The 25,497-nt window shown below is 39.1% G+C and overlaps 1 protein-coding gene across 2 annotated transcripts; it reads left to right on the forward strand.

Annotated features, from left to right (window-relative positions):
* Positions 1-24,903, forward strand: deptor (DEP domain containing MTOR-interacting protein). Of its 2 annotated transcripts, none has more exons than XM_088013635.1 (10): positions 1-373; positions 583-672; positions 4,354-4,532; positions 5,195-5,318; positions 11,401-11,579; positions 15,057-15,239; positions 16,034-16,171; positions 17,525-17,595; positions 17,857-17,961; positions 22,020-24,903. In XM_088013635.1, exons 1-10 carry the CDS (start codon positions 360-362, stop codon positions 22,146-22,148), a joined length of 1,212 nt encoding a protein of 403 aa, XP_087869761.1. In that variant the 5' UTR covers positions 1-359; the 3' UTR covers positions 22,149-24,903. The 2 variants fall into 2 exon arrangements, with proteins under 2 accessions (XP_087869761.1, XP_087869760.1); XM_088013634.1 differs by having other exon boundaries at positions 2-373; positions 580-672.
* Positions 24,904-25,497: the final 594 nt, after the last annotated feature.

A 25,497-nucleotide genomic window follows, 5' to 3' on the forward strand; every position in this document is an offset into this window, starting at 1 on the left:
GCGCGCTGTGCGGGGAGGAAAGCGTGTGCTCACGCCTTGTGGTGTGACAGTGTCAGTAACAGACCGCGCTCAGACAGCCGCTCTGAAAGGACAGAGTTGTTCCAGTTGCACTGCGTCCAAACAACTCAGATTGAAATTTAGAAGAGAAGCTGTTAAGGTGCGGTGCAGAAGTGCATTCATTAATGAGCTGATATTTTTCATTATTATTATTTTTGGGGAGGATGCTTTCTGAGGTTAAACGTGGATGTTTGTTGATGGGGCTGCTTCTGCTGCTGCTGTGACTCCCAGTTTTCTCCTCGCATGGAATAATTATCATTTCAAAAATTTACTCGAGGAATAATCTCATCAATTCGCTCTCCATGGTGCTTGAAGGGTAAGTAGAACCCCAGGTGAGACTGCAGCGTCCATCATCAGAAGGCATGTCTTTGTTACTTTCTTAATGCAAGTTGAAACGCCTCTGACGGACATTTAATTTTCAGCTTTGCCAACATTTCTTCCTCGCAGCAGTCCCGACAGAGACAGCGGACTTGTCTTCGATTAACACCAATGTTATTGTGGTCTGGCGCCTTTTGTTTTCAGCAGAGCGATGGACCGGATCGGGACCACCATGCAGAAGAAGGCAGCCGAACTGGAGCGGCTGGCTGAGGTGCTTGTCACCGGAGAGCAGCTGAGGTGGGTCTCTCAGCCCTGCCCCAACAACACACACTTGTGTATTAATCTCTACTTGTACCTCCAGCGTGAATCCTAAGCACATTTGAACCGTCGCAAATAATTTAGGTCCTTATCTCCTCCTGCATTCCCCTGGAAAGAGACTTAAAAAAAATAAATAAAGGCATGACAGAACAAGACACTGCTGTGGTAAACATGTTTTATATAATGTTCCCTGCAACTACAGCCAGATTGAGCAGCCTTACTGCAGCATGCTGAGTCAAACAAAGACATCCATACATGCACACCCATAGAAATCTTAGCTTTGTAATTGCTGCCTTTTGCAGGGTTGCATAACTCCCTCCTTTTTTTTTTTTTTTTTTTTGGTTGCTCCACTGATACAGTTCCCTATTAGCTGCAGTAACATACTATAATCCCTGCCTATCGCCGCTGTCAGTGAATCATATAGGAGTTCCCCTGGTGGAGTTGTTGACAGTCTGAAACCTCAGGCCTACTGTATATAAAGAGAGGCTCCAGAACCCTGGCTTTCACTGCCTCATGACCTCAGCCGATGAATAGAGGCTCAGTAGGGAAGCATGGCACCAATGCCTGGAATTTCAGCCCCCCAGTTGAACTAAAAGGAAACAGGCATGCTGGTGAAAAGATTTTATCCAACTGGGTGTAAGTGGTGTTATTTATTTATTTTTTCTGCAGAGGCACCCACTTAAGGAGTTGCATAATCTTGCAGAGATTTATAGTTTTCTTTTTTCTTCCTTTTTTTTTTTGGTTTTTGCTGCACATTCTACGAGGTGAATGCAGTGTGCTCTTCTTTTGCTCCAGAGAGAGTTTCTGTGTTTATAACTGTATGTTGTGTGCAGCATGCATGTGTTTGTGTGTGTTAGGATTTCTGGCACAGCTGTATGCTAACGCTGCCAGTTGGCTGCATCACTGGTGTCAGTGAATGCAGAGCTGCTTGGGATAGCGGTCCCTGTTCTGGACGCTTGACGTGACATACTGCGTGTTTCCATCTGCCTGTGTAAGATCTTGTTCGCCCCTCTTTAAAAATAAAATTAGACCTTGACCCACTCCATCTTATCTTTAATGGACTGCCTCATCCCTCACCTAAACCATATACATTGGCCCATACTGGCACATTTGGCAAAGATTTAGAAAAAAAAAAAAAAACCTAAAATCTTTTTTGCACAAGTTATCTTGCACATACAAAAATAATAATAATCTAGAATTTGTTTGTTTGTTTTCAGAGGTGAGAAACAATCCATCTTTACAATGTGCTCTTGCCAACAGGACAGCCATTTGTTTTCTCCTATGACATATAGTAAGACTCGATCACACAGAGAGCAATTTTGTGTCTTTTTATAGTAATTTATTTAGAATCAGTATGCTGCTGAGAGAAGCAGTGATCATTAATTTTCTTTGAGATGTCACCTGTCACTTAAAATGTTTAAAAATTATATTTTTTAAGGACTATAACACATGGAAATGACATGTTGCTGATTCTTTAGGAGTTACACAATCTTCCCCAATTTATGTATCTCATGCTCCTATGTTGTTTAGGAGTTTTAGGTTAAACTAAAAAAATGCATCAAGTGCTGCTAGCTGATGATTTTATAGTCAATCAAAGGCAAATTGCCAGATTCAGATTTGTGGCTGATTGCGTCTCTAATAGAATGAGTTCAGTAGATTTTAATATTAAATAATCCACATAAGATGCGATGTACTCTATAAGGTGTCAAGTGAATTCAGCAAAGAAGCAAGCCCACAGCATCACAGAGCCTCTACCATACATAACAGTGGACATAAAGTGCTTTCATGATCATACAGGTGGGTCTGTAGTGTTTGTTGCTGGAAGGCTTCATTGCTCTCATCCTAACAAGACACATGGCTCCAGTTTGTTTAATAGAGTTCAGCATGTTTTTGTTTGTGATGGTAGAACAGAATTGTTATGGTTTTTCTATTATCAATGCAAAGACTTAACAATTTATGGTTTTCTTTTGTGTAATTCTCTAACAATGAGCTCTGGTGATATTTTGTGTTACCTCCCTTACCATCCTACTCACCGTGTTTAGCTGCAGTAATTTCCCAGAAACTTAGATCAACTTTAGAAAAATAAAGGATACATTTAAAAAGGCTTCAGTTCCATTAATATGGATAGTAATAATTTTGATCCTGCTAAAAACTAAAATTTTAAAGTATGATCTCCCCACCTAACTAAATAGATGTGCTTAAAATACATTTCTCACTGCCTTTAAAGTGTGAATATGATTGATATTCAACTTAAATTATAATTTTTTCCCCCCGTTAAATGTGCCTATAAATCCAAATAAGCAGATGCTAACATCCTGTTACTCGTGTCAGGGGTAAAAGTTTTACCTGCTCAGTACAATCATGTTGTTTTGTTACGGTGAGCGTGGTAAAATGCTGATCTCTGCACGAAGCTCAGAGCTCTGTTCTGGTTGAATGAAGCAGCTTTTGTTACACTGTACAACACAAGCAAACACTAGACAGCTGGATGCTCAATGTGAGCTTAGCTTGACTGTGTAGCTTAGTTTGAAGTATTTTAAGAAATCGTGAGGAATTAGACATGGCTGTGAAACTACTTCTATTAGAAACGAGGAGTTTGCGGAGTCCACACCTTTATTTGTCCATTCTTTTTTGTCTCTTGCAACACATGCCTCTCAGTTCCTGAACTGATAACAGTGAAGTGGCAGATAGGATTACTGCTTGTATATCAGCACATACATCTCTTACTCATGTTGGCCTAAGGAAAGTTATCAGGGCCTACAGAGACATGCAGCGGATCCAGGAAGTCTTGTGACCAGCTCGTTCTTTCATGAATAGGGACATTGTAGCGCCGTCGCAAAATGCATTGTGGAGCATTGAGAGCAATTAGATTAGAAATCAAGATACTAGTAGTCAGTAAGTCATTCACTGATGTGCTGATAAACTTCCAACTTTAATAATTCACATTCCAGCTTTAGAGGAGGTTATTTTTCAAGGATAACAGTCAGAACCTTTGAGAAGTTGTGGAAAGAAACGCCGATGAAACAGCAGATTAGATCTGAGGTCTGTGAATTGTTAGCCACGTTTGTTTGCCCATCATGCAGATTTGGCGGAACAGTTAGGCCGGCTGTCATTGCTAATTCAGAGCGATGCTGGCCAGCTGCACACAGACTCAGCATGGTGAGGATCGAGCAAGCTGCAGGAAGCCTGGCTAAAGCCGATTCACAACACTCCAGTTCAGGTAGAGGACACGGAGATGGTGGGAAACAGGAATCTAGGGCAGCTGCTGAAGCATGATGAGGTCATGATTTTTTAATATTGAAACAAATGCATTGTAGTTCCCTGAAAACTGTGTTTCAGCTCCATACGTCCACCATGAGCCCAGAAAAGACACGTGCTCTGCCAAATGTTATGAAGGTTTTAGAGTTCAGGTTATTCTTCAACTAACTCTCTGTTTGCTCTGATAGAGATGTTGGATTTAGTGACCATAATGCTGCTCAACCCAAACAGGAAATGTAATGATGTCCAGAGATCAGAGATAAGGTTCTCCAGCTCATGATTTAACTGCCTGTCAGAACTAAATCATAAATTACCAACTGTTAAAAATAGAGCGGAAAGATTCTTGTCTTACTTTCTAGGAATCGAGCGTCAATCACATTTCCTCTGCTGCTCGTTTATCTCCAGGCTGCGGCTCCATGAGGGGAAGGTGATCAAGGACCGGAGGCACCACCTCCGAACCTACCCGAACTGCTTTGTCGCCAAGGAGCTCATCGATTGGCTAATCGAACATAAGGAAGCCTCAGACCGGGACACGGCCATTAAGATCATGCAGAAACTCTTGGACCAGAGCATTGTTCACCACGGTGAGGCTAAAATGTTTTGCATCCCAGAGAAAGGTTGGGCGAGTTAATGTTGGGTGTTAATGGCTAGTGTGTCTTTTCACAGTGAGGGCCTCACTTGACATTTTCTGGGAACAAGCAGTGTGTCCTAATGGATGATTCTCCATGTTTTCTCGGTCAACTTGGCTTAAAAGCAGTGGCTCCTCTATCTGCTTTACATTTGACTAAACTACAGAGACGGACAGGAACAGAACAGTTTTATATCAACCTTTTAGGAAATGTTTTTAGAAGTGATCACACAAAGTCATCTTGCATGAGCATCATGGAGTTATGCAGGTATCTACCTACCTACTGACTCTCTGACGTATATTGGGTTATCTCAGTACATATATATTATTTTTAGGTCCTGATCGATATCTTTTGAGCATAGGTGAGGATCTGAATGTTGACTGACTTGTAAGTCAAGATTGTCTGGCTCAGATCCATCTTCACCAAGACAGACCAGAACAGTAACCTCTTCAGTCCAACTACAGCTGCCTTGTTCTTCCCCTACTCCTGAATCACAGAGATGCTGTGATTCAGACTCTACTTACAGACTCTACTACTCTACTCTACTTCTTAAGTTTTTTGCCAGTAAGATGTTCAGACTCTAACTTAAATTTTTTTTCCCCTTTGTGTGCTTTCAGTGTGTGATGAGCACCGGGAGTTCAAAGACATGAAGCTCTTGTACCGCTTCAGAAAGGACGACGGCACATTCCCATTGGACAGCGAAGCCAAGGTCTTCATGAGGGGACAGAGGCTATATGAAAAGTATGGACACACATGAGAACACGTGCACATGCTAATGCAACCGTGTCTGATGCTGTTAAACGAGAAAACGAAGGGATAATCTACACATGGCTTTAGTCTGTTTAGCATGCATTTCACCTGAAATGGTACTGCATTTGATGAGAAAACACACTGTTATTTTAGTTATTGACAGAGTTTAGGGAAAAAACAATCAATAGCTGCCTCATAGTATGCCGTAAGTGAGCTTTTCAGAACTTAGATTAATTTAAAGATTGAAAACAGGGGGAATGATCCAATTTGTCTGAGTTTTTATTTAATAAAACAGGAAATATTTAACAAACAATTTCCTATCAGTGACTGCATAAATACGGGTGACTAAAGAGTAGAACCAAGATCGAAATTTTGCATCATCTGATTATCAGCAATCAATATTCAACACTTTCAGTCTTGGTCAGGTGTTGTTACAGGTACCAGCCTGGATGAGATCAGCAAACAAAATGTTAATTGTGTGAAGCAAAAACTTGTTTTTGTGCTTCAAAGACTTTGCTTTGAAGGTTGCTAAACTTAAGGTTCGTGTTTCTGCTGCTTTCTGCACAGCTTTCTCCTACATAAAGAGCTTTTGAATCTAAGCTAAGATAAATGACCCAGACAAACAGGAAACTGAAGCAGCCATTACAGTCTTCCTCTCATTGGGAACGTCTTTCATCTTTTAAAAAGCTGAAAAGATGATTTGCAAAACAAATAAACTGTAATTTTTTAATTTAGAGAAATGTAAGTATATATCACAGACAGTAGAGGAAACAGCCAAGAGTTACATTTTGTGACTCCCTAAAGTTGTCACTTTAAAGATATTGTGATTGTTTCCCCAGTGTGATACTTGGGCTTGTACTCAGACATTTCTTATTAAAACATCAAATGTTGAGCTACAGGATGTAAGAGTTTTTTCTCCTTGAAGATGGCCTGATGAATAGTGAATGACCACTCCACTCATACTGCTCCCGTTTCTTTTTTTCTCTTTTGTTCATCTACCCTACTGTTGTTGATGCTCTGCTGATTGACTACATCAGGAAGAAAAAGCATCATTCATGTTTTTCTGAGAATTAGTTTCGTTGTAAATGGTTTTCATTAAATTAGGACACAGAGTTCAGCTTGGCCGAGATAAAAGCCTGCAAATTTGGGGAGAGTGAAAGGAGTGTTGGGGGGGAGGGGGAAAGGGGGAGCGGCAGAAATGACTGGAAGCATCTTTACCGAGCGATGACGCACTGGTTTTGTCCGTGCAAGAGCTTTGTTTACAGAACACCGTAAACACGGACGACTCTGCTTGTCATCAACTTTGTATCTACTGCACATCTTTGATTTTGGAAATCGCTGCGAGCGCATTCGCGCCCAGGAATACAAGCAAGCTTGTGTTTTTGTGCCTCTAGCTGAAGTGGCACACACTTTTAATCACAGACCTGTTTTTTATTATTATTATTATTTTAGCGTCTCTGGGAATACGCACACACATGTTCACACCCATACACTCCACTATTGCGTAAGAGAATGAAATAGTGGAAGAGGACACAGCTGTCAAGTCCGCTCTTAAAGCTACATGTTTATGCAATTGCCATGGTGCAGCGCACCACCCTCGCACTCATTTACACGCTTGTTTGGTAACTCAAATTACTCTAAGGCTTCAATTAAAGCATTGGTAGACAGGGAGAAAAAGCTTTCAGTTTGTACACTTGCTTGTCATTTAGGTGATGTGGGTTTTCCTACTTCCTGTTGTTTGCAGTTGTCTCTCACTGTTTTCCCAGGAGAAAGCAGAGCTCTATTTTGACTCTGAGATCTTGAAGAAGACTGCCAACATGTCAAACATACAGCAAAGCCTCATGAAGTCTTGCTCTCGCTTGACTTCTTGCAGCTTGAATGAACCACTTAGTTGTTTTTTTTTTCTGTGGAAAGTTTAGTTTTTTCTTTTTCACAAGTCAAGCTTTTGTTTGTTTATGTAAACAGATCAGAATCATTTTATTTATTATGACAACAAACCAAACGAGAGCAACAAGAGCAACGAGATCAACGAAACACACGAACACGGTGATTCAGTCCTGTTTGACACCCATTTTAATCCTGTGAGCTGCTTCGGTTTTTTTAGTAAGACGGCACTGAAATTTTTCTGCAGCTGCAAAAACCCTGCTGCATGCAAAGTACGTGAGCATACAGTTTGTTATGTTTCGTACCTTTTCCACGAAGCTTTCCCACTGGAACAAAAACAGTCGTCCTCATAAATGCATTTATTTCTTATTCTGTCAAATATCAAAACAACATAAATAGACTCCAAACACAGGCAGCAGACAGATCTGGTTTGGACAGCCAGCAGTTTCTAAATCTTGTGGGGAGGACTATGAGTATTTTTTCTCAACACACTGGTTTCGTTCTTCCTTATATCTTTGGGTCCTTTTTTTCTTTCCTTTTTTTCTGTTTTTGGTATGGACATCCATGTTATGTAACGTGGTGACAAAATAAATGTGTCCAGCCTTGCATGCCACATTTTGGCCACGTGTGATCATGAAGCAACTGTTTCGTCACTTACGAAGATCCACACGTGTCCACTTTACTTGAACAGCACTTGCTAAGATAATTTACCATAGCGAGGATTGTCGTTTGTTGGTTGTCAAGGCTAAAAACGACATCAGAAAAAAAAAATACATTCCTTAAGCTGCAATTTAGTCAGAGTCTTTTCTAACCTCGGTGAACCACACTCACTGACATGCTCCACTGATGGTTGCATATATTTTCCACTGCAAATGGAGGCTGTTTGTTCTTAAAATGACTGATTATCATGGGTAGAAACTACATCCTAAAAGTATAGAAAGAGTCAAAGTTCTGTGAACATATTTGTAGAACACAATCAAGCATTTCGTAATTCAGTTATTCTTAAAAGGGTCAAGTTTGCACAAATTTGGTTAGTTTGGCAGCTTTATCTGGATCTCTTCCTGTAAATAGAAGCGTTTTGTGGCGTGGTACGGGACAGTGGAAGGTTGCAAGTTGGACTAAACTTTGTAAGAACAAAAGACGTTCAATAGGAGAAAATGGGAAACAAAGAAACATAGCTCCTTACATAACTGCTTTGACTCAACCTTTCCTCAACATCTAACAGTAAAACCTAATTAAAATAGATATATCTGATTTAAAGACATAACTGTAACTTTCATTAATCAATCCAAGTTTTCTGTTTCTTGGTTTTTACAAGTCAGTCTGTACTTTGTATTGAGGCTGTGTAAGTATTTGCTTTTAAGGTGGAAATCTTGTAAATTGAGCTTTTTTTAAAAAAAAAAAAAAACATTCATTCAGAGAAAGAACTTGATTTAGTCCAATTAAATTCTTCATCGAAATCCGGTATGTTAAGAATTTGCTTCTACCACTAAGCCCTTAAAGAAACCTTCTCCTTATATTTAACTTTTAAAAGCTCTCACTCGCCCACTCAGTGACCCTGAACATGACACCGACATTGTTGAAAGTTTTTGCATGGCTGTAGAGTCGTCGTTGTGCGTTGGAGTGAGCGTTGTCGAATGAATAGCTAAGAGCGTCTGCAGGCCAGAGTTGCCCAAGTGTCCCATTTTCTGTTATCGTTCTCCGTTCAAACACAGTATTTGCACAATATTTAAGGTCTCAGGAGATGAATAATGCATTGCATTGCTTAAGTTTCTATTTAAGTACAAAGTGCAGTACTTTGAGCTAATGCATTTGAGCTAGCATAACACAGTCTGTTGAGTTTAAAGGTTGATGTGGATCAAACAGCATTCAATCTTTCAAGTTCCATGGTAATGAATCGACATTTGTGTTTTGACTTTGGGAAAAACAATCTTTGTTGCATTGAGTTTAAAAGTACTAATTTCACTCCACATGTTAATCCCTGAATGCTTCCAGCTCTACTTTATTTTCGCAGCTCTGGTCCAAATCTGGCAGATAAATTGTGTCCCCGGGCGATGTGTAATGAGAGCATTGGTCTGTCGTCGTCATCGGGGCCTCTGGCTTTCTCTGAACTGTCATTACACAGTGGATCGAACCAAACTAAGAGGACAGAATAAAGTGCCTGTGGTAATTTGAAGCTTTTTGCAGAATGAAGGCTTGTTAATGCACCTGAGTACGGTTTCATTTGGTTCAAATTGGATTCATTAGGATCCCACTCTGCCTAACCAACAACACAGAAGCTGGTCTCCTTTGTCTAAATTTAAGTCCTTTTCCCAAGTTAAACTAGCCTTCTGCATTTACTGATTAGTGCAAAATGCCCCCATACCCGCAATCATCTGTCTTGTGGAAAATAAATATATTTTCTGCTGGGTTATAAAAAATTGCTACTACTTTTCTTAAATGCCCCGACAAACGGCATATAAATCACTCAATTTTGAGAACAGGAAATGGAAAGTTGGCAAACTCATTCAAAGTTCACTTTAATTTCTTTTGTTCGGTCATGTGTTGGCTCTGTGTTTGTTGCTTTTCATCTCCGGCTGTGAAACATGAAACTTTTACACTTTACCTGTTCAGTCGTCACACAGGCAGAAAGCACTGGTTATTCTAGTCTGCTGGATCTCTCTTAACTGGTCACCAGTTGCTGGGGGCTTTTTGTTCCCTGCAGCCAGAGCAGGTGTATACATGTTTATCCAGCAATTAATATTTAGGAGCTAAAACCGGTTGCAGAAATTTACTTTGACTCTGCAAATAATAGCCAACAGGCAGAAAGGCAGAAAGTTTAATGCCACAGTTTCTCACTAGGACATGTTTTGACACGTGCAAATGATGCAACGAAAGCGCAATGTGTCTGCAATGACTTGCATGTCTTATATAATTTAAGCAGGTAGATGATTAGTTTATGGGTGTACTTGCTAAACAGCAGCAGGAGAAAAGATTCAGACATTCTGGTCTTCATAGGTGTGTGTGTGTCACTTTATTTTTAGTTCTCCGTGTGTCACACAGTTCAACTCAGAACACACACTTCTACTTCAAGCTGATTTAATTGACTTACAAAAGTAAGTTGGTAATTATCTAAAGTACGCACCAGCAGGAAAATGTTTAAATTGTATTTTTATTTATTTTTGAGCAAGTGTTTTATACCAACTGCTAATGTCCTTTTTAATTTAGCAGATGTATAAGTTTTAGCATCGCCTTCACCCTTTTTTTGTCATGTTCCTTGAAAGTTATGACAGAAATGTGGTTTTTAGCCCTCGGAGCAGTGGAGTGATTGTTATCATGCATTTCAGCTGAAACCTGTCTGTGTCCCTGCTGAGCTGGGAAAGCCTCTGGCTCTCCTTGAGCCATGAACGCTGCAGCGTGGGAAGGGATAGTTTTGAATCCAGAGGTTCTAGAAAGCAAATGAATTATATTTTAGGTTCTTTTAGCTAAGCTGAGTTTTTCTTAATCTTTGCTTACTGAACTTCTTTTTTCTTGTTATAATGAGACTTAGTGTGTCTCAGTTTAACCAAATTTAGTTTAGTTTATCTTAATCCTTCAAGTCTTTATCGTTTTTATCTGGTTTAGCTAAGTTTTAGCTTCTTTTAGCTTGGCTTAGGTAATTTTGCCTTATTTTACTTCTGTTTAGCTTATTTCCCCCTTATTCTTCTTAGCCTTTTCTTTGATTGTTTAGTTAAATTTAATGTTGTTTATTTTAGTACATTTTTAATTAGTTTTCCCTCCTGTAATTTAGCTTTTCTTTTCTTATCTTACCTTAACATGACCTAATTTATTGTATTTGGCTTACATCTTGGATTATCCTAAATTGCTGTATTTTTCTCTAGTTTTGTGTATTTTGGCATATTTAGTCTTAATTTAGCTTAGCCTATCTTTAGCACTGCATTATCCTAAGTTTTTTTTTTATTATTTTCCTTTAACTTAGCTTGTTATACTTTTAACTTAGTTTTACTTTTCTTCTTAGGCACTTCATCTTAGCTTATTTTTTCTTATCTTGGTTTAGTTGAGTTTAAATAAACCTTCTTAATTCTCCACTTAATATTCTGCTATGGAAATAAAACTTGGTAATAATAGCATTGTAGCCATTATGGTTGGTGGATGTATTTCTTAGTTATTTCACAGTTTGCCATGGTTTTATCTGTTTTTCCTAATACAGGCTGATGAACACTGAGAACAACCTGATACAAACCAGAGAAGAAGAAGGGATGGCATTTGAGCGCGCCCTGGTTGCTTCAGAGTTCATCGACTGGCTGCTGCAGGAGGCGGAGATGCCCACCAGAGAGGAGGCCGAGCAGCTGGGACGGAGGCTGCTTGAACATGGCATCATTCAGCATGGTGAGGAGGAGAAGTAATGTTCACCCTGACATGATCTTATTATGTGAAATCAACTTGTTTGAGCTGTAGGCCATGATATAATTTTATTTCCTCATCATAAAACATATCCAGAGCGTTGATTCGATTCCTCTAATGTGCATTTGAAAAATCCTTTAATTTGTACTTCTCTCATGGCGGACATTCAGCGGTGCCTAAATTCTTGGTCTCACATGACGTTCTTAAGGCGGTGTGAAGGAAACAGCAGGAGCTTCTTAAAGAGACAGACGCCAGTTTCAAGGCATCAAACTGCAAAATTAAGTCATGTTTTATTTATACATTTTTATAACAACTGGAGATAAAGTAGTTACTTGATTGTACTATAAAAGGACACTATGTGCCTGGAAAAAAATTCCAGGCTCATAATACCGCTCCTTTAAGGAAATGGTTGCATGAGACTGGGCCGCAGTGATAAACCAGCAGAAACTCGGCCACTCCCAAACAGCGATGATTAGCAACTACACAACACTGGTCTCTACCTGATAGAAAACGTTTAGTATGTGTTAAAGTGTATTGAGTTTCATCTACCACTTTTTGGGTTTTCAATACTTAACTTAGTGATTTCTGGTTCAAATTGAATGCAAGGTGGGTTTTTTTGGGAGGAGGAATGTCTTCTTTTTCATCTGGCTGTAAGAGCTTCACCTCTGGGGTTAAAAGTCTATGTTTTTCCCCCTTGGATACTGGTTACTGTTATAGATGCTGGATCACCAACTCTTAAAAACTTTCATTTAATCACTATTGTGAAAAATACCTTGTTGGCATGTAAAGCTTTGGCAGTCTGTCTTATTTGAACAAATTCATTGTTCATAGCAAGGTTTTAACAGGTTTATTTTCTATATTTTATTAAAATATCACACCTGAAGATAAAAAAAAATAGGTTACTAAGGTCTTTAGGTGGTATCTGAAAGTTTGAAATATGGAAACTTCTCCTAAACTTCGCTTCTGCTCATCTTAGTCGATACTGACACATATTTTATCTCACATTAGCCAAGATCACGTTTAAATTTGTTCTCTGGTTTATAGTCATCCTCACCTGCCTGTGGATCAGCCTGTTTACTGGTATAATAGACACTTTGCTGTTTTAACATTTTTCCCCAAAGTGTGCCAGTGGGCCTTTAGGTTTTCTGTCTCTGTTAGATTCGACAGCAAAGTTTCCAAAGTTCTTCAGTGGCTTCTGTGGCTGAGAGCTTGTTCGTCCACCAGCTGGTTTAAATTCCTTTTGTGCAGTTTGGGTGAGAGCATTCATGTTTTACATTCTGTCAAACAATTTCATCAAATGAAAGACAGTTTGATTTGGAAATGGCATCTAATCAGATCAGACACTGTGTTACAGCAGGGAACATAACTGTTGATTGGAAGATTGGATTAAAATGTATTTTCTTTTCTTCTCCCATTTCTCTCAGTGATTTTTCTCTCATGTTGAAAGTCTATACTGTGTCTATACTGTGCTGTTTTTTTTTCCTTTTCAAATGAATCTTCTGGCAAATACAGAAGTAGAACATATGACACTCCTCTACTTCAGCTCTCTTAAGGGCTGAAGAATAAATTGTAGCCAGTTTTTGCTTCAGATGTGCACAGTATGCAGCACTCTTCCGTACAGAACATAGTTTGTGAGACTGAAGGAACTAGGTGGTCAGCAGCACAGGAGCCCCACAGGGCCCTGTACTCTCGCCATTACTTTTTGCTCTGTCCATTTTAGACTCATTCAAGGTTTGCAACAAGACGCTGCAGATCTTCTATAAGTCTGTTGCTGAGAGCGTCGTCTCTTCTACCGTCATCTGTTGGGGCAGCAGCATCAGAGCCACAGACTTAAAAAAGCTCAGCAGCCTGATAAAGGAGGCTGGATCTGTTCTGGTTCTGTTCTGGGAAGTACTGTGTGGAGCCTCTGGAGATGACGATGCAAAGGAGAATTCTTCATAAAATCAAGAAAATCATTGACAACCCTGACCATCTTCTTACTGAGACTGTCATAGAAAAACGAACTGTCCTTTAAGTCAGAAGCTTCTTCAGAGCCGTTGTAATACAGACCGCTACAGGAGATCCTTCCTGCCTACAGCCATCACTATACACAGCAACTCTTTGAAGAACCTTCAATGATATGAGATACAACAACATTTATTTTTCTTTGAGATTAATAAAAATTTTTGTATTTAAATTCTAAATATTTAGAAGGCGCCGTTGGCTGATGTTTAGAGATTACTATCCACTTATAATTTAATTTCTCCTTGTCTGTATGCCAAATGCTATGCTCTTTCATACATTATTAGGTATCTAAAAATGGAACTGATTTGATAAAGGAAAAAAAAAAATGGTGCATTTCCTATGGGCATTCGGGCTGCCTGCATAGCCCGGGCCACACAACGGGCCGATGCTGCATCATGTGAAAAAGTTATTTCTGCTCCTTCTTTTTCTCCATTTGTTCCCTCTTCTGTGACTCACTTCCTGTCCTCCAGCTCCTTAGCAGAGCTGAGTGTCTGGAGGGCAGAAGAATGTGGCGACACAGCACAAACATGGTAACGCACTCTGAGAGGCACGGGTCCGTACAATCTCAGCCCCATGAAGACCAAACTAAAACCACAATATTAAATATCAGGCATAGATGATCTCTATAGGATCACGGAGAGTTCTTCTGCTGCACATAAAGAGTACTTCCTAACATAATGAAGTAGTCCGAATAGTGGATTTGAATTAATTAATTGAAGGAAACACATTACAGGACTGCTGACATTGCAGAGAACAATCTGCTTTCCTCTTGTTAATGAGCATGCTTAGGTTAATAAGGAGATAATAAAGTTCTTGTGAAGTATGAAATGTTCTGGACAGAAAGAACTTTGTGTCTAAGAACAAATTTCTCTGTACTACCAGAGTACAGTACATATAGGCGTTAATGATACGTGACGCAGAAACCATGAAAACATTACCAAGAAGCAAAGTGGAAAACGGGATAAATCTGTGAAAATGCAGGAACATGACTGAACAAGAATGTCATGAAATGTCCAAGTCAGTAACACGGTAGAATATAAATCAAAATTCAACACCACCAACCTTAAACTGCGTGTCTAACTCTTTACAGAAAATGTACTGAATTAGCTGGAAATGTTTTCATTATTAGCATAAAAAGATGAGACTCTGCAGCAGCAGTGTCCCTGAGCAGCTCTCTGTTTTTAATGTTTTGTTTCCTGTTTTGGTTTCATAAGTTTGCGTTGGTTGTACTTTGCAGCTGTGGTTTAACTGCTTGAACTGTGTCAAATAATGACTGGTCTTATCTGATCATCTTAGGTAGCAGACTAATAAAATATGTTTATCATATTTTTCTGGGGTTTTTTTAACATAAGCGTCAAAGGAAGGCCACACACTTCATGAATTTACTCTTTTTTTTTTTTTTGCTTGTTTTTACATGTGTGAAAAACAAATTCATTTTCCTCTTTTTCTTTGCTTCAGTCACCAACAAGCACCACTTTGTGGACGGGCCGCTCCTCTACCAGTTCCGGATGAACTTCCGGCGACGGCGGCGGCTGATCGAACTTCTCCACGAACGCGGCCGCGGCATCCCCGAGAGCCACGACAGCCCCTTCTGCCTCCGCAAGCAGCAGTCGGACGGAGGCAACACCAGCTTCCTCTCAGGTACCCAGTGAGCCGCCTGACCCACACCCGGTTTACCTCTCCTGTGAGAGGATATGTGGACAATTGAAGATGTCATCACATTTTCTGGGAAGCTGTAAATTCATATAATTTTAACTGCGGAGATGTTTTTGTGTACACATCAAGACAACAATCTAGTTGTAAAGGTTGGCGATGACCCCTATCATTCTGTTGTAAACAGTGACATATTTACCTAATTTGCCTTATCTCCTGTTGACTCATATACCAGAACAGAGGCACACTCCCACTCGGTAATACTGGTGTCCATGGTTTAGAAAGATAACAGAGGAGGAGTCCTGATTGTGTTGCTATGCAGAGTCACACAGTCACTGGCCTCCCATCATGACCTCAGAGGCCGTTTCTTGGGATTTTCTAATTTGATTCCTCCCTCTATTGCAGTATAATCTGGTCTGTGTCTAACAAGTTCTCCCGTTTTTATAACCACAACAAATTTTGCAAATGTTTGAAGGTGTCAAGGCCTTTTCTAGCAGCTTTGGATTTGGTGTATTATTGTTATCTCAAAGAAATTTTAGATGGAAAATATTTTTGGTGTTTTATAAAAAAAAAACCCCCAAAACAAAACGGAGTAAGGTAGCTTGTTAAGAAACAAAGCTTCCGTGATTTCTACATTTTATATTACAATACCAATTGTCATTTTTTGTTTAATTCCTACTTTATAAAAGTTAAATTTGAACAATTTTTTCATGTTTCTGCACGTCACAGGCAAGGTGATGTAGTTGCATTTTTCACCTCTTGACTTTTTAATTGTGCGTTAGTGAGTCCCACTAAGGAGATCAAGGTCGCGGTTGGAGTTCGACGTAGCAGCATGAGCAGCAGCTGTGGCAGCAGCGGCTATTACAGCAGCAGCCCAACGCTCAGCAGCAGCCCACCGGTCCTCTGCAACCCCAAATCTGGTAGGTCAGCATGGAGGCACTACCAGCTGCACTGTTCACTCAGATTTATATAAAATATGCCATCTTGTTCATGTGTAAATGGGAGAATCCAGGTCTCTAAAGCTCAGTTTTCTGCAAACAAGGTTTTATCAGGTTATTTTGTTATCAAGAATCAATCATTGCTCAATTATGACTGGTATAAAGCTAAAAAAACAAACACTGCCTTTCGAAAACATTTACCCCACTCTCACTCATAAACCCTTTAATTTGCTGACATTTGTCACTTTACCAACAAAAACTGTTCTGTATTTTGTGTGACGGAACAACATAAAGTGAAGCAAAATGTCGTACTGTTTCCAAAATGTTTCATATCTTTTACTCAATAAAGCTCAGTCAGTTTGTATGTTTGTTTTTTTTTCTTCAGTATTGTCACTGATACTTAATTGAACTTAGATCTGGACTTTGACTAGGTCATTAATACACATATGCTTTGGTTTGAAAAATTGTACTGTAATCTGACCCTGCATTGGACTCCTCCACAACTGTATTACTTTATAAATACTGTTGCTTCTTAAATAAACAAGAAATGTCTATTATCTTAAATGCAGTGCTTTTGGACTTTAAAGGTCATATGTTTCCACACAAAACCATTTATTTTTTGTATCTTATGATGTAAAAGTGAGACAGAAAATCCAAGCATTCATAGCAGATGATTAGTGATCACAGCAAGATGAGCTCATGGTCACATGCATTCATAGCCGTTTATGAAGTTGGACAGATCAAAGAACCTCCACAGTGCCGGTCTTTAAATGGGAGGCAGAAATGTCAGATTATAGTAAAAAAAAAAATTTTTTCATTTATCCTTTTTCATTTGTATAAAAATGATCTAAAGGTTGGTCAGCTGCACTTCTTTTTATTATTTGTAGAGGTTTGTTGTTTTACAGCAATAAGCAAATTATCTGATAACCTAAATGCATTGAAACATATGGCATCCTGTCATTCTCCTCTCTCTTTTCAGATTAAAATATGCAATTCAAAATATTTTTGAATTGCATATTTTAATATGCAATTCAAAAATAAAGTTATAGGGATGTGTGTATTGATTAGTGGAAGTCAAAGAAGGGGACAGCAGCACTCTTTTAGGAAGTAACGTGCCTTTGGCTGTCAGTATGTGACCTATTCTCCCATTTTCTACACGCAGACAAACACAAACGTTTTTAAGCAGATGAATAATTTCTGTATTTGTGTTTTCAGTGTATGCGCTCAGTGGTTCAGTTTACAGGAAGGTGTTTTCACTCATGATGTTCAGGCCTATAATTTTGTCTCACTGTCACTCTAACGATGTGTTTTGTCTTGGTGTTTCTTTCTCAACAGTTGTGAAAAGACAAGTGTCTCCAGAGGAGCTTCTGACACCAGGAGGGCCTTTTATAAAGAAGACTTTCACTGTACGATCGCACAAACAGAGAGCAGTTCTACATTTGTAACACTTTGGTCCTCTCTGTGTGTGTGTGTGTGTGTGTGTGTGTGTGTGTGTGCGTGTGTGTGTGTGTGTGTGTGTGCCTCAAGAAGACAAATATTCACTGATGATATTTAGCATATGACTAACTACCTGCTTTATGTGATAATTGAAATTATTGACAAATCATTTGCGATCAGAAGCACGCAGATGTATTTTAAAGATTTCCCCTTTGGTTTTGATTTCTCAGATTGTGGGTGATGCTGTGGGCTGGGGCTTCGTGGTGCGAGGAAGCAAACCCTGTCACATCCAGGCGGTGGATCCTGGTGGACCGGCTGCTGCAGTTGGCATGAAGGTAAACATCCGCTGGGGTTAGACCCGACAGAGAACCAACATTTACTGCAAAATCAAACCTCCTGCAAATAAGATCTAGATAGATAGATATATAGATAGATAGATGTGTTTCAACTATGACCACAGAGGACAGATTGGTGAGAATCTGCACACTAAGCAGAAGTGGATGCATAATTGGCTAAGAAAGTTTAAAAGTTGCCTTTTTAAACTGTATATTAACTATCTAGCCATTATGGTTTAACTAGCAGATGTGCTCTGGAATCTGTATTTATATTTTTTCAACATGGATGGTCTCCTGACATTTAGCAATTTGATTGTTTCAATGCATTTAAAAGAAAAGTATTCAAATCACTGAGAAACATTTCTGTCTCACATAAAGATAAAGGTAGTCGTTTTGTAATATCCACTAATTATTATCCAACACACTACAGTGAAAAGCATTTTTTTTCACTTGGGAAAACTAAAACATAATTTTCTAACGACTAATCTCCAGTAGTGTCTCAGTTGAATGCTTTTTAAATGTTCTTTAAGAAGTAAATGTTTTAGGAGAAGCGTTAGACAGGAATAGAAAAGAGGAACCGTTTCTGTGGCTTCTGTCCGCAAAGGGAAGACGGCAAGGACAGCAAAGAACCTGCCACGTCCAAGGGGAAAACCGAGAAAAATGAAATGTAAACAGGGTAATGTTTCCTCTGCTGCCTCAGCTGGCATGCAAATATGTCAACAAGAGCCACAGCTAAGAATTCTGGGAATTCAGTGGGGACCTACGCCTCGACATGAAAAATGAAGGAACAAGACGAGAGAAGAAGAACAAAAAAAAAAGAAAAGAAAAAAATCAGATCATGTGAGCTGAACTGAGCTGAAGATGAAGTCTTAGTAGCAGCACTGAAAGAGGAAACTGTCAGTTCTTCTTTGGTTGCTGTTATTACCTTGGAAATATTCTGTACGAAGGTTACAGAGGCCGCGCTGCTGAAAAGAATCCCACATGTGTTTCTACACTGCTGCGTTTTGGAAGCGCCGTTGTGATTATATAGTTATTCTCTACAAGTCAGTATTTCTGCCATGTGAAAGGAAACATCACGTAGTTTCAGTTGCAGACATATAATTTAGTATGTTACAGTAAACATTATGAAATATAAAGTATAAATATAAACGACTGTGTTCCAGCGACTCCATCAACAGTGACTAGTTGAGTTTCTCGTCAGCCTGGTGGGTTTATTTGCTTGCATTTCCTTGAAGGTTGCTCTAGTTTCATCTCACCTGAGTACTTTAGTGATGTGTAATGATTCTTAAGAGAGAAACGTCTGAGCTTGTAAAGTGATGGCCCTGCAGCTCAGGCCGGAGGTCAAAGGAGAGGGCGAGCTCATGCTGCAGGTTGTAAAATCATTAACAGGCTTTCCTCATGTTTAACGGCCTGATTATGATCTCAGTGTTTGCATCTTTGTCTTTCTCCCCAATGAGCCTGTTTCACAAGAGATTTCTGTGTGTACCGAACGGGTTGCCTGCGTCCCGATTGTAAATTTGTACAAGATTGCTGCTGCTGCTGCTGTCGGTTCAAGTTGAAACAATTTTAGCAACGAAGTAGGAGCCACGTTGTTTCACACAGATTGGGTTTATTGAGCTGGATTGTGGGAATGAGCAGGATCAGACTGGCTGTTAAAGTTACAGTTTGACATTTTTGGTAAACACTCTTGTTGAGACTCTCCTGGATTTCTGTTGTCACTTCAAGGTCTCCAGGAAACCTGTGCGCTCAGCAGAATCCCCACTGCTGGCAGAGATTTGTGTTTGGACCATTCAGTGAAAACACTGTTTTTTGTTGTTGTTTTTTTTAGATTTCATTTCATGCAACATCATAAAGACTGAGATTGAATGTCACATCTATCTCTATGTAAGTGTAGGTTTGTTTTTATTTCATCTGTCCACAAATCTGCTGCGTTTGCCCAAACAAACCTGAAACTGGTGTAAACCCCCTTCTTTCTCAGTAACCAAGGGCTCCTGTTAGTTTGCACTGTAGCATTTATATATTTTTATTTACACTCTGTTTTTCTGCATCATCTCTTTTTCCGCAAGGCCTCACTGCATCTACGGCCTGTTTAGTTTTGTTGAGGACGGTTTGCTTTCCCTTCTCTCTGTAAAACAGATTTTTAACTCTCTTGGTACAACGAGCCGTAGAGTCCAGCTGGGCCCCTGCCAACACTAATAATCCCTGAGCTCGAAAGAAAAAGAGCAGCAGGGGGAGAGTCCAAGAGGAATGTGTATAGAGATAGTTAAGCAGGTTGGTGGAAAGAAGCAGTGAAGAAGAACCTCGAGGACTGCCTTAAGGGAAACTGTTTGTTTCTTTTAAGCTTCTTAATAATGCATAGAGAGATATGAGGTTGATCACCTCGTTTTCTTCCCAGCCGTTTCTTTCCTTCACTCTGATTTATCAGAAAAACCAAAATTGTTTTTGTTTAGTTTACAGTGAAATGCTACCATAAGCTCCTCTGAACCAGCATGGTCGTTTCTTCCCCATTAACCGACGTTTATGATTTGGCGGTAAGCGGTCTTAGACTGGAGGTTTTGCACTGACTACATTTTAACTCATGGCTAGCTTTGGGGAAATATTATCCGTCTTTGACGACTAGAGATGGATGCAGCTATCTACTCACACTTAAGGAAATGTAATTACATGACTCTAGTATCCATCCATTGTCCAATATTTCTAGAATTGCACAGCTCATGTTGGAGCAGCTGTGCTAGGTTATTTGTTCTTTTTGTTCATCGTTTTTGGGATTCAGACATTGTATGTTTGGACAATTATTCTCTTGCATTCTTACTTTCAGACGTTTGTTCTGATGCGTAGCCGACAGAGATTTAAAAAAAGAGCATCAAAAGGGAATGAGGCAGATTGGTTGTCGTCCGGGAAATGTCACCATGGAGTCCCTAGCAACTTTTTGAAGACACTTGGGTGATATAAATTACGGCAACATTTACTCTCACTTTGGGATAAATAAAGAACTGAATCTGGAGGAAGCTCATAGGAATGAAATGTTTACCTCATGTCATCCTCAGAACAAACTAATCTATTTAACTTATTACAAGTCTCTTAGACATTTTGGACTATCAGCATTGTAGCTTAGGGTCTAGTTTAGTTATATACAAGGCAGCCAAAATAAGAATAAAAAGTTTTACATTCATCTCTTTTTTTTTTAACTGCTATCTAACAATATTGTTGTTTTTAAACATCTAGGAGTTCAAAAGGGTTAAAACATGAGGTCATGTTATTATCAGTCGCCACGCTGTTGCAGCTTTGGTAATAATGATAAGAGTCTCAAGGTTTATGTGTGTAAGAAGTGTGTTTGGGCTGTGGCCGTCGTGCTTTTATAGCGTTACTGCTGATAACAGTAATGACTCTCTGCGCCTAAACGTTTGCTCAGTTAGACGCTTTGCTGGTTACTACCCGTTTAACAAGATTTAAAGTGTTGTTCTGTTATTAAAGATTATTCCTCTGATGTAATGTCAATTTAGGAAGTTTTTTATTGGCTGCACTAACTAATAACTTCCTCTGATTACACCAAAACTCTGTGTTTTGGTGTAATCACAGAAACTATCTGAAACTGTTTCTGTTTCAAGTATAATCAAAACAACCATCAGACGAACAAAAACATGCAACTAAGGAGGAAGAAAATCCACCAACCAATTGTTTCAGATGTTTATTTCTCTTTTTATTAAGCAATACCAGAAATATTAGTTAATTATTTTTACAAGAGCCACTGTGATCTTTATGCAATGTTCAGTAAAGTCAGAAAACTAAAACCAAGAATATTTTCAATAGTATTTTTCTTGCACGCCAGAAAACGGACATTTTAAACACAGTGTGTCTGCAGTTTCTTTTTTTCCAGTTCTCATTTTATCTCTGAAGCATCACTGTGTTTTATGTGTATTCATAACTGCAAAATGTGTTCTCGCTAAATTAATTATTTAGGAAAAACAACTGCTAAAGATAATTTCATTTTAAAGAGTAACTGAAACTGTGAAATCACCTTAGAAAGAGCCTGAAGCAGCTCTCCTGTCCGCCTCCAGGTGTGTCAGTTTGTGGTGTCTGTGAACGGCCTGAACGTCCTCTGCCACGACTACCGGACCGTCAGCAACCTGATCCTGACCGGCCCCAGGACCATCGTCATGGAGGTGATGGAGGAGGCGGCGGTCTGACGAGGCCAACCAGGAAAAAAAGATACCAACATGTCGAACTGAAGTGAGGAAATAAAACAAGGACTTTGAACTTCTTCACCAGAGAAACGTGGACAACCTGCAGCGAAGCTCTCATTCCATCTGGTTTGATCTAAGCGGACACTGAGATGTCTGATTTGGGTAAACGGCTCATCTTGCTGGCCGTTCCTCTTTATTTTTTTATTTTTTATTTTTGCCTTCAGAAGGGAAAGAGCAAGAATCCCATCAAACACAAGTGTGGGGAAACAGAAAAAATAAATTACCAAACTGTATTCCTGGTTTTGTGCTCAAATTGAATCTGTTTGCTGATTCTGAGAGTTTTAAATGAATGTTACAGGACTCGACGCAGCGCCTTTCATCAGAATGTGGAGATAAGCAATCATAAGGGAAGCAGGGTAGACCTAAATGGGTTTGTACTGTTCAAGAATATAGTCCATGACCTTTGCCCCAGACTCCTCCTGCTGTTCAGCACTGCCCTCTACTGAACAGAACAGAGAGACGCACATTTTACATGCTGTTGGTTTTAGTTTTATCCTGTTTTTTTTTTTTAATTTTTTTTTTATAAAGATAAACATCATTTTAAAGGATACATTTGTTAAATGTATAGGTGTTTTTAAGTTGTGAGAATGTTTTGGAAAAATATATAAAAATGGAAAAGTGCTGCTTGCATTAGTAAAAGAAAACAAATTAAAGAGCTGAAGATTTCTTTATTTACAACACCAAAAAGTCGTATTTGTTAAAAAAAAAAAGAAATTGTCTGAGCAGTCACTACTCATTCTTTTTTTTTTTTTTTTTTTACAAATGACAATGTACATTCTTTTCATCTTTTATTGCTGATAAAGCTTTTAATTTGGTGATCAAAGACAATTTAGATGTGAGGACATCAATAATTACACTGGTGAAGAATATTAGGGAAAGTAGATGTTATTCTTGCAAAAATATGATTATAATGTGACAAACTTAAAAAAAAATCACTTTTGCAAGTTAAACTAAGCTGCATATTTTCAACAATTAAATGATTGACCTCACTCAAAGTATTTACACACAACCTCAAATCCCCACAGCGACGACTCTAATGTCATTTTGAATTGCACCAAAACTAGTGAGACTTTATCTTTGCTATATAGTTCCAGTTCCAGCTTTTGTCTCATTTGGTAATTAATTTTTCTCTTTGTTGTAAGATGCACCGACAGGTTTTCTGGTATTTTTTGGGGATCTACTTGAAAGGACCTGAATATTCTCTTTTGGGGCTGTGGTAGCGTCAGAAGGTCAGCGTCCACAACATCGACATATTACTGGATGCTTTTATGCCGTGCCAAAATGTGCCATCGGTACATAACATCTGAAATCTTTACTGAGTTAGAAGAAACCTGTAGCTAAGTGTTTCTCATTGCTCATGCAGTACAGCCATAATCTTTAGCAACACTTGTTTACATGTTTGTTTGAGCTAAAAGCCACACTGCCTGTGTCAATAGATAGACTTGGTTCAGACCTTAAAGAGCATTAAATACTTCAGATAAGTCAGATTTTTATGCCTCTAATATCACTAAGCTGTGCAATTATTGTGTCGTATGCCTTCCAATGTGTTTGTTTAGCTAAATGTTTTTGACAGGAAGGCCTGGATGCTGTAAATATGTTCATATGTAGCTTTATCTTTTAACCCAAAGCTCTTCTTTAGTGTCACAGAACTGATTGATCAGACAACCCAGAACTCGTTTCAGCTTTTGATTCTCTTGAACGTGAAGAACTAATGAAACGTCTCTACAGAACCGCGAGGAAAACTGACATGCGTCATGTCTTTCTCTTAAAGCGGGGAGGGAAGCCATGACGGATCCTAGTTTTTCTGCTGGAGAGACGGTGTCAGTCTGTCTCATTTGAGGTCTAATCTGCCAGGGTTTGATGTAAGCGTCTTTCATGTGTTTGCAGTGATAATCTAAAATAATCTGGCGAAAGGTTCTAGAAAATACTATAGATGTTGGACCAGGTTTGGGGATAAAAGGGCATAAAAGGAAAGGTGATGCTGCGTTTTCAGGAAGTAGAAATTTGCAGAGCTTTAACATGTAATGATAATTTTAGGGGGAACTGTGGTGTTGGGTTGACTTAAAGCAGGTTCCCAGGCCTTTTTTTTATCTAGAAATGTTTGCCTTAAGACCTTTTTTAGCTGCTAATTATGGTTGGTTATCACCCGATTTCTCAACTCGATGCATTAAAACTTCCACTGACAATCAGTGGCCGTTTTCACACGGCGGTTAAACGAGATGTAACCAAAAAACACAGTGATGGTGATGTTCCTCTTCCACAGTTAGTGAAATTGAAATGTCAAAATTCAGATCATTTTGGGGAATTTCATGACACATTTGAGTTTGTGTCTCGCCCCAGATTCTTAGTGACACCACTGACAGTGTGAGTTTTGACTCTCATCTTGACCTACAGATAAACAAATACAACACCTGTCCTGTCCTAACCCTGCTGTGTGGAAATGGCTAGTGTTTCTTTTCTTTTTCATAAAAGCAGCTTGACAGAATGTAACTTAATATCTATGTTGTCCTTATTAGTTTTAGTTTTATGGAAATTTCTACTCACTAAAGGGACTCTTGACACTGGCGACTCACTTGTGTTTGTTTTCCTTTGTTTCCAGAGGTTCGATGTTTTGAGACAATATAAGCTTAGCGCCTGTTTCATTACAATGTTTTAATGTACAGAAAGGTTAAGTGTTTAATAAAAACCTCATTTCTGGGATTGTCTCATTATTTCTGCTCGTTGTGCATTTTCAATATTTGGACGTGATAATTTGATCCCCTTTTGAGCATGTTACAGGAATTAAGACATAAAAATTAAACCAGCACCTAAAAACTGAACAACAACCCAATAATGATAAATTATAAGAATGATGACCCACTGAACTGAGTTTAGCTCACTATCATCCGTTTCAAATAAACTATTGCATACTTTACTGCATGGCTGCATTCTTGTACTGCATTTGATGTTCATTTTGGTTTTGGATGCAAACATAAAACCTTTTATGTCACACATAACCCCTTCCAACATGTGTTATTGTGTCTCAGATTTCTCAAATTACAATAAAACAGAGAAAACTATGATAAATCACGTCACTTCCAACCAGGGCACAGATTCACACAGCTACATCTGAAATTTAAAGCGTCAGTGACAAACTTCTTGCAGTTCTTTTCACTCTCATTTGTGATATTTTATGGTGACCTTTATGGTATCGATGCCCGACTGCGCGTCCAGCCTCTTGATGCACCAACACTCTGGTACCACAAGAGGGCAATGTTGCTCTGCACAATCCAACTTGCACGTTCCTCTGTGG

The sequence above is a fragment of the Poecilia mexicana genome, unplaced genomic scaffold (assembly GCF_051168715.1).
Source record: "Poecilia mexicana isolate PSO_F unplaced genomic scaffold, ASM5116871v1 scaffold_16, whole genome shotgun sequence".
Lineage (NCBI taxonomy): Eukaryota > Metazoa > Chordata > Actinopteri > Cyprinodontiformes > Poeciliidae > Poecilia > Poecilia mexicana.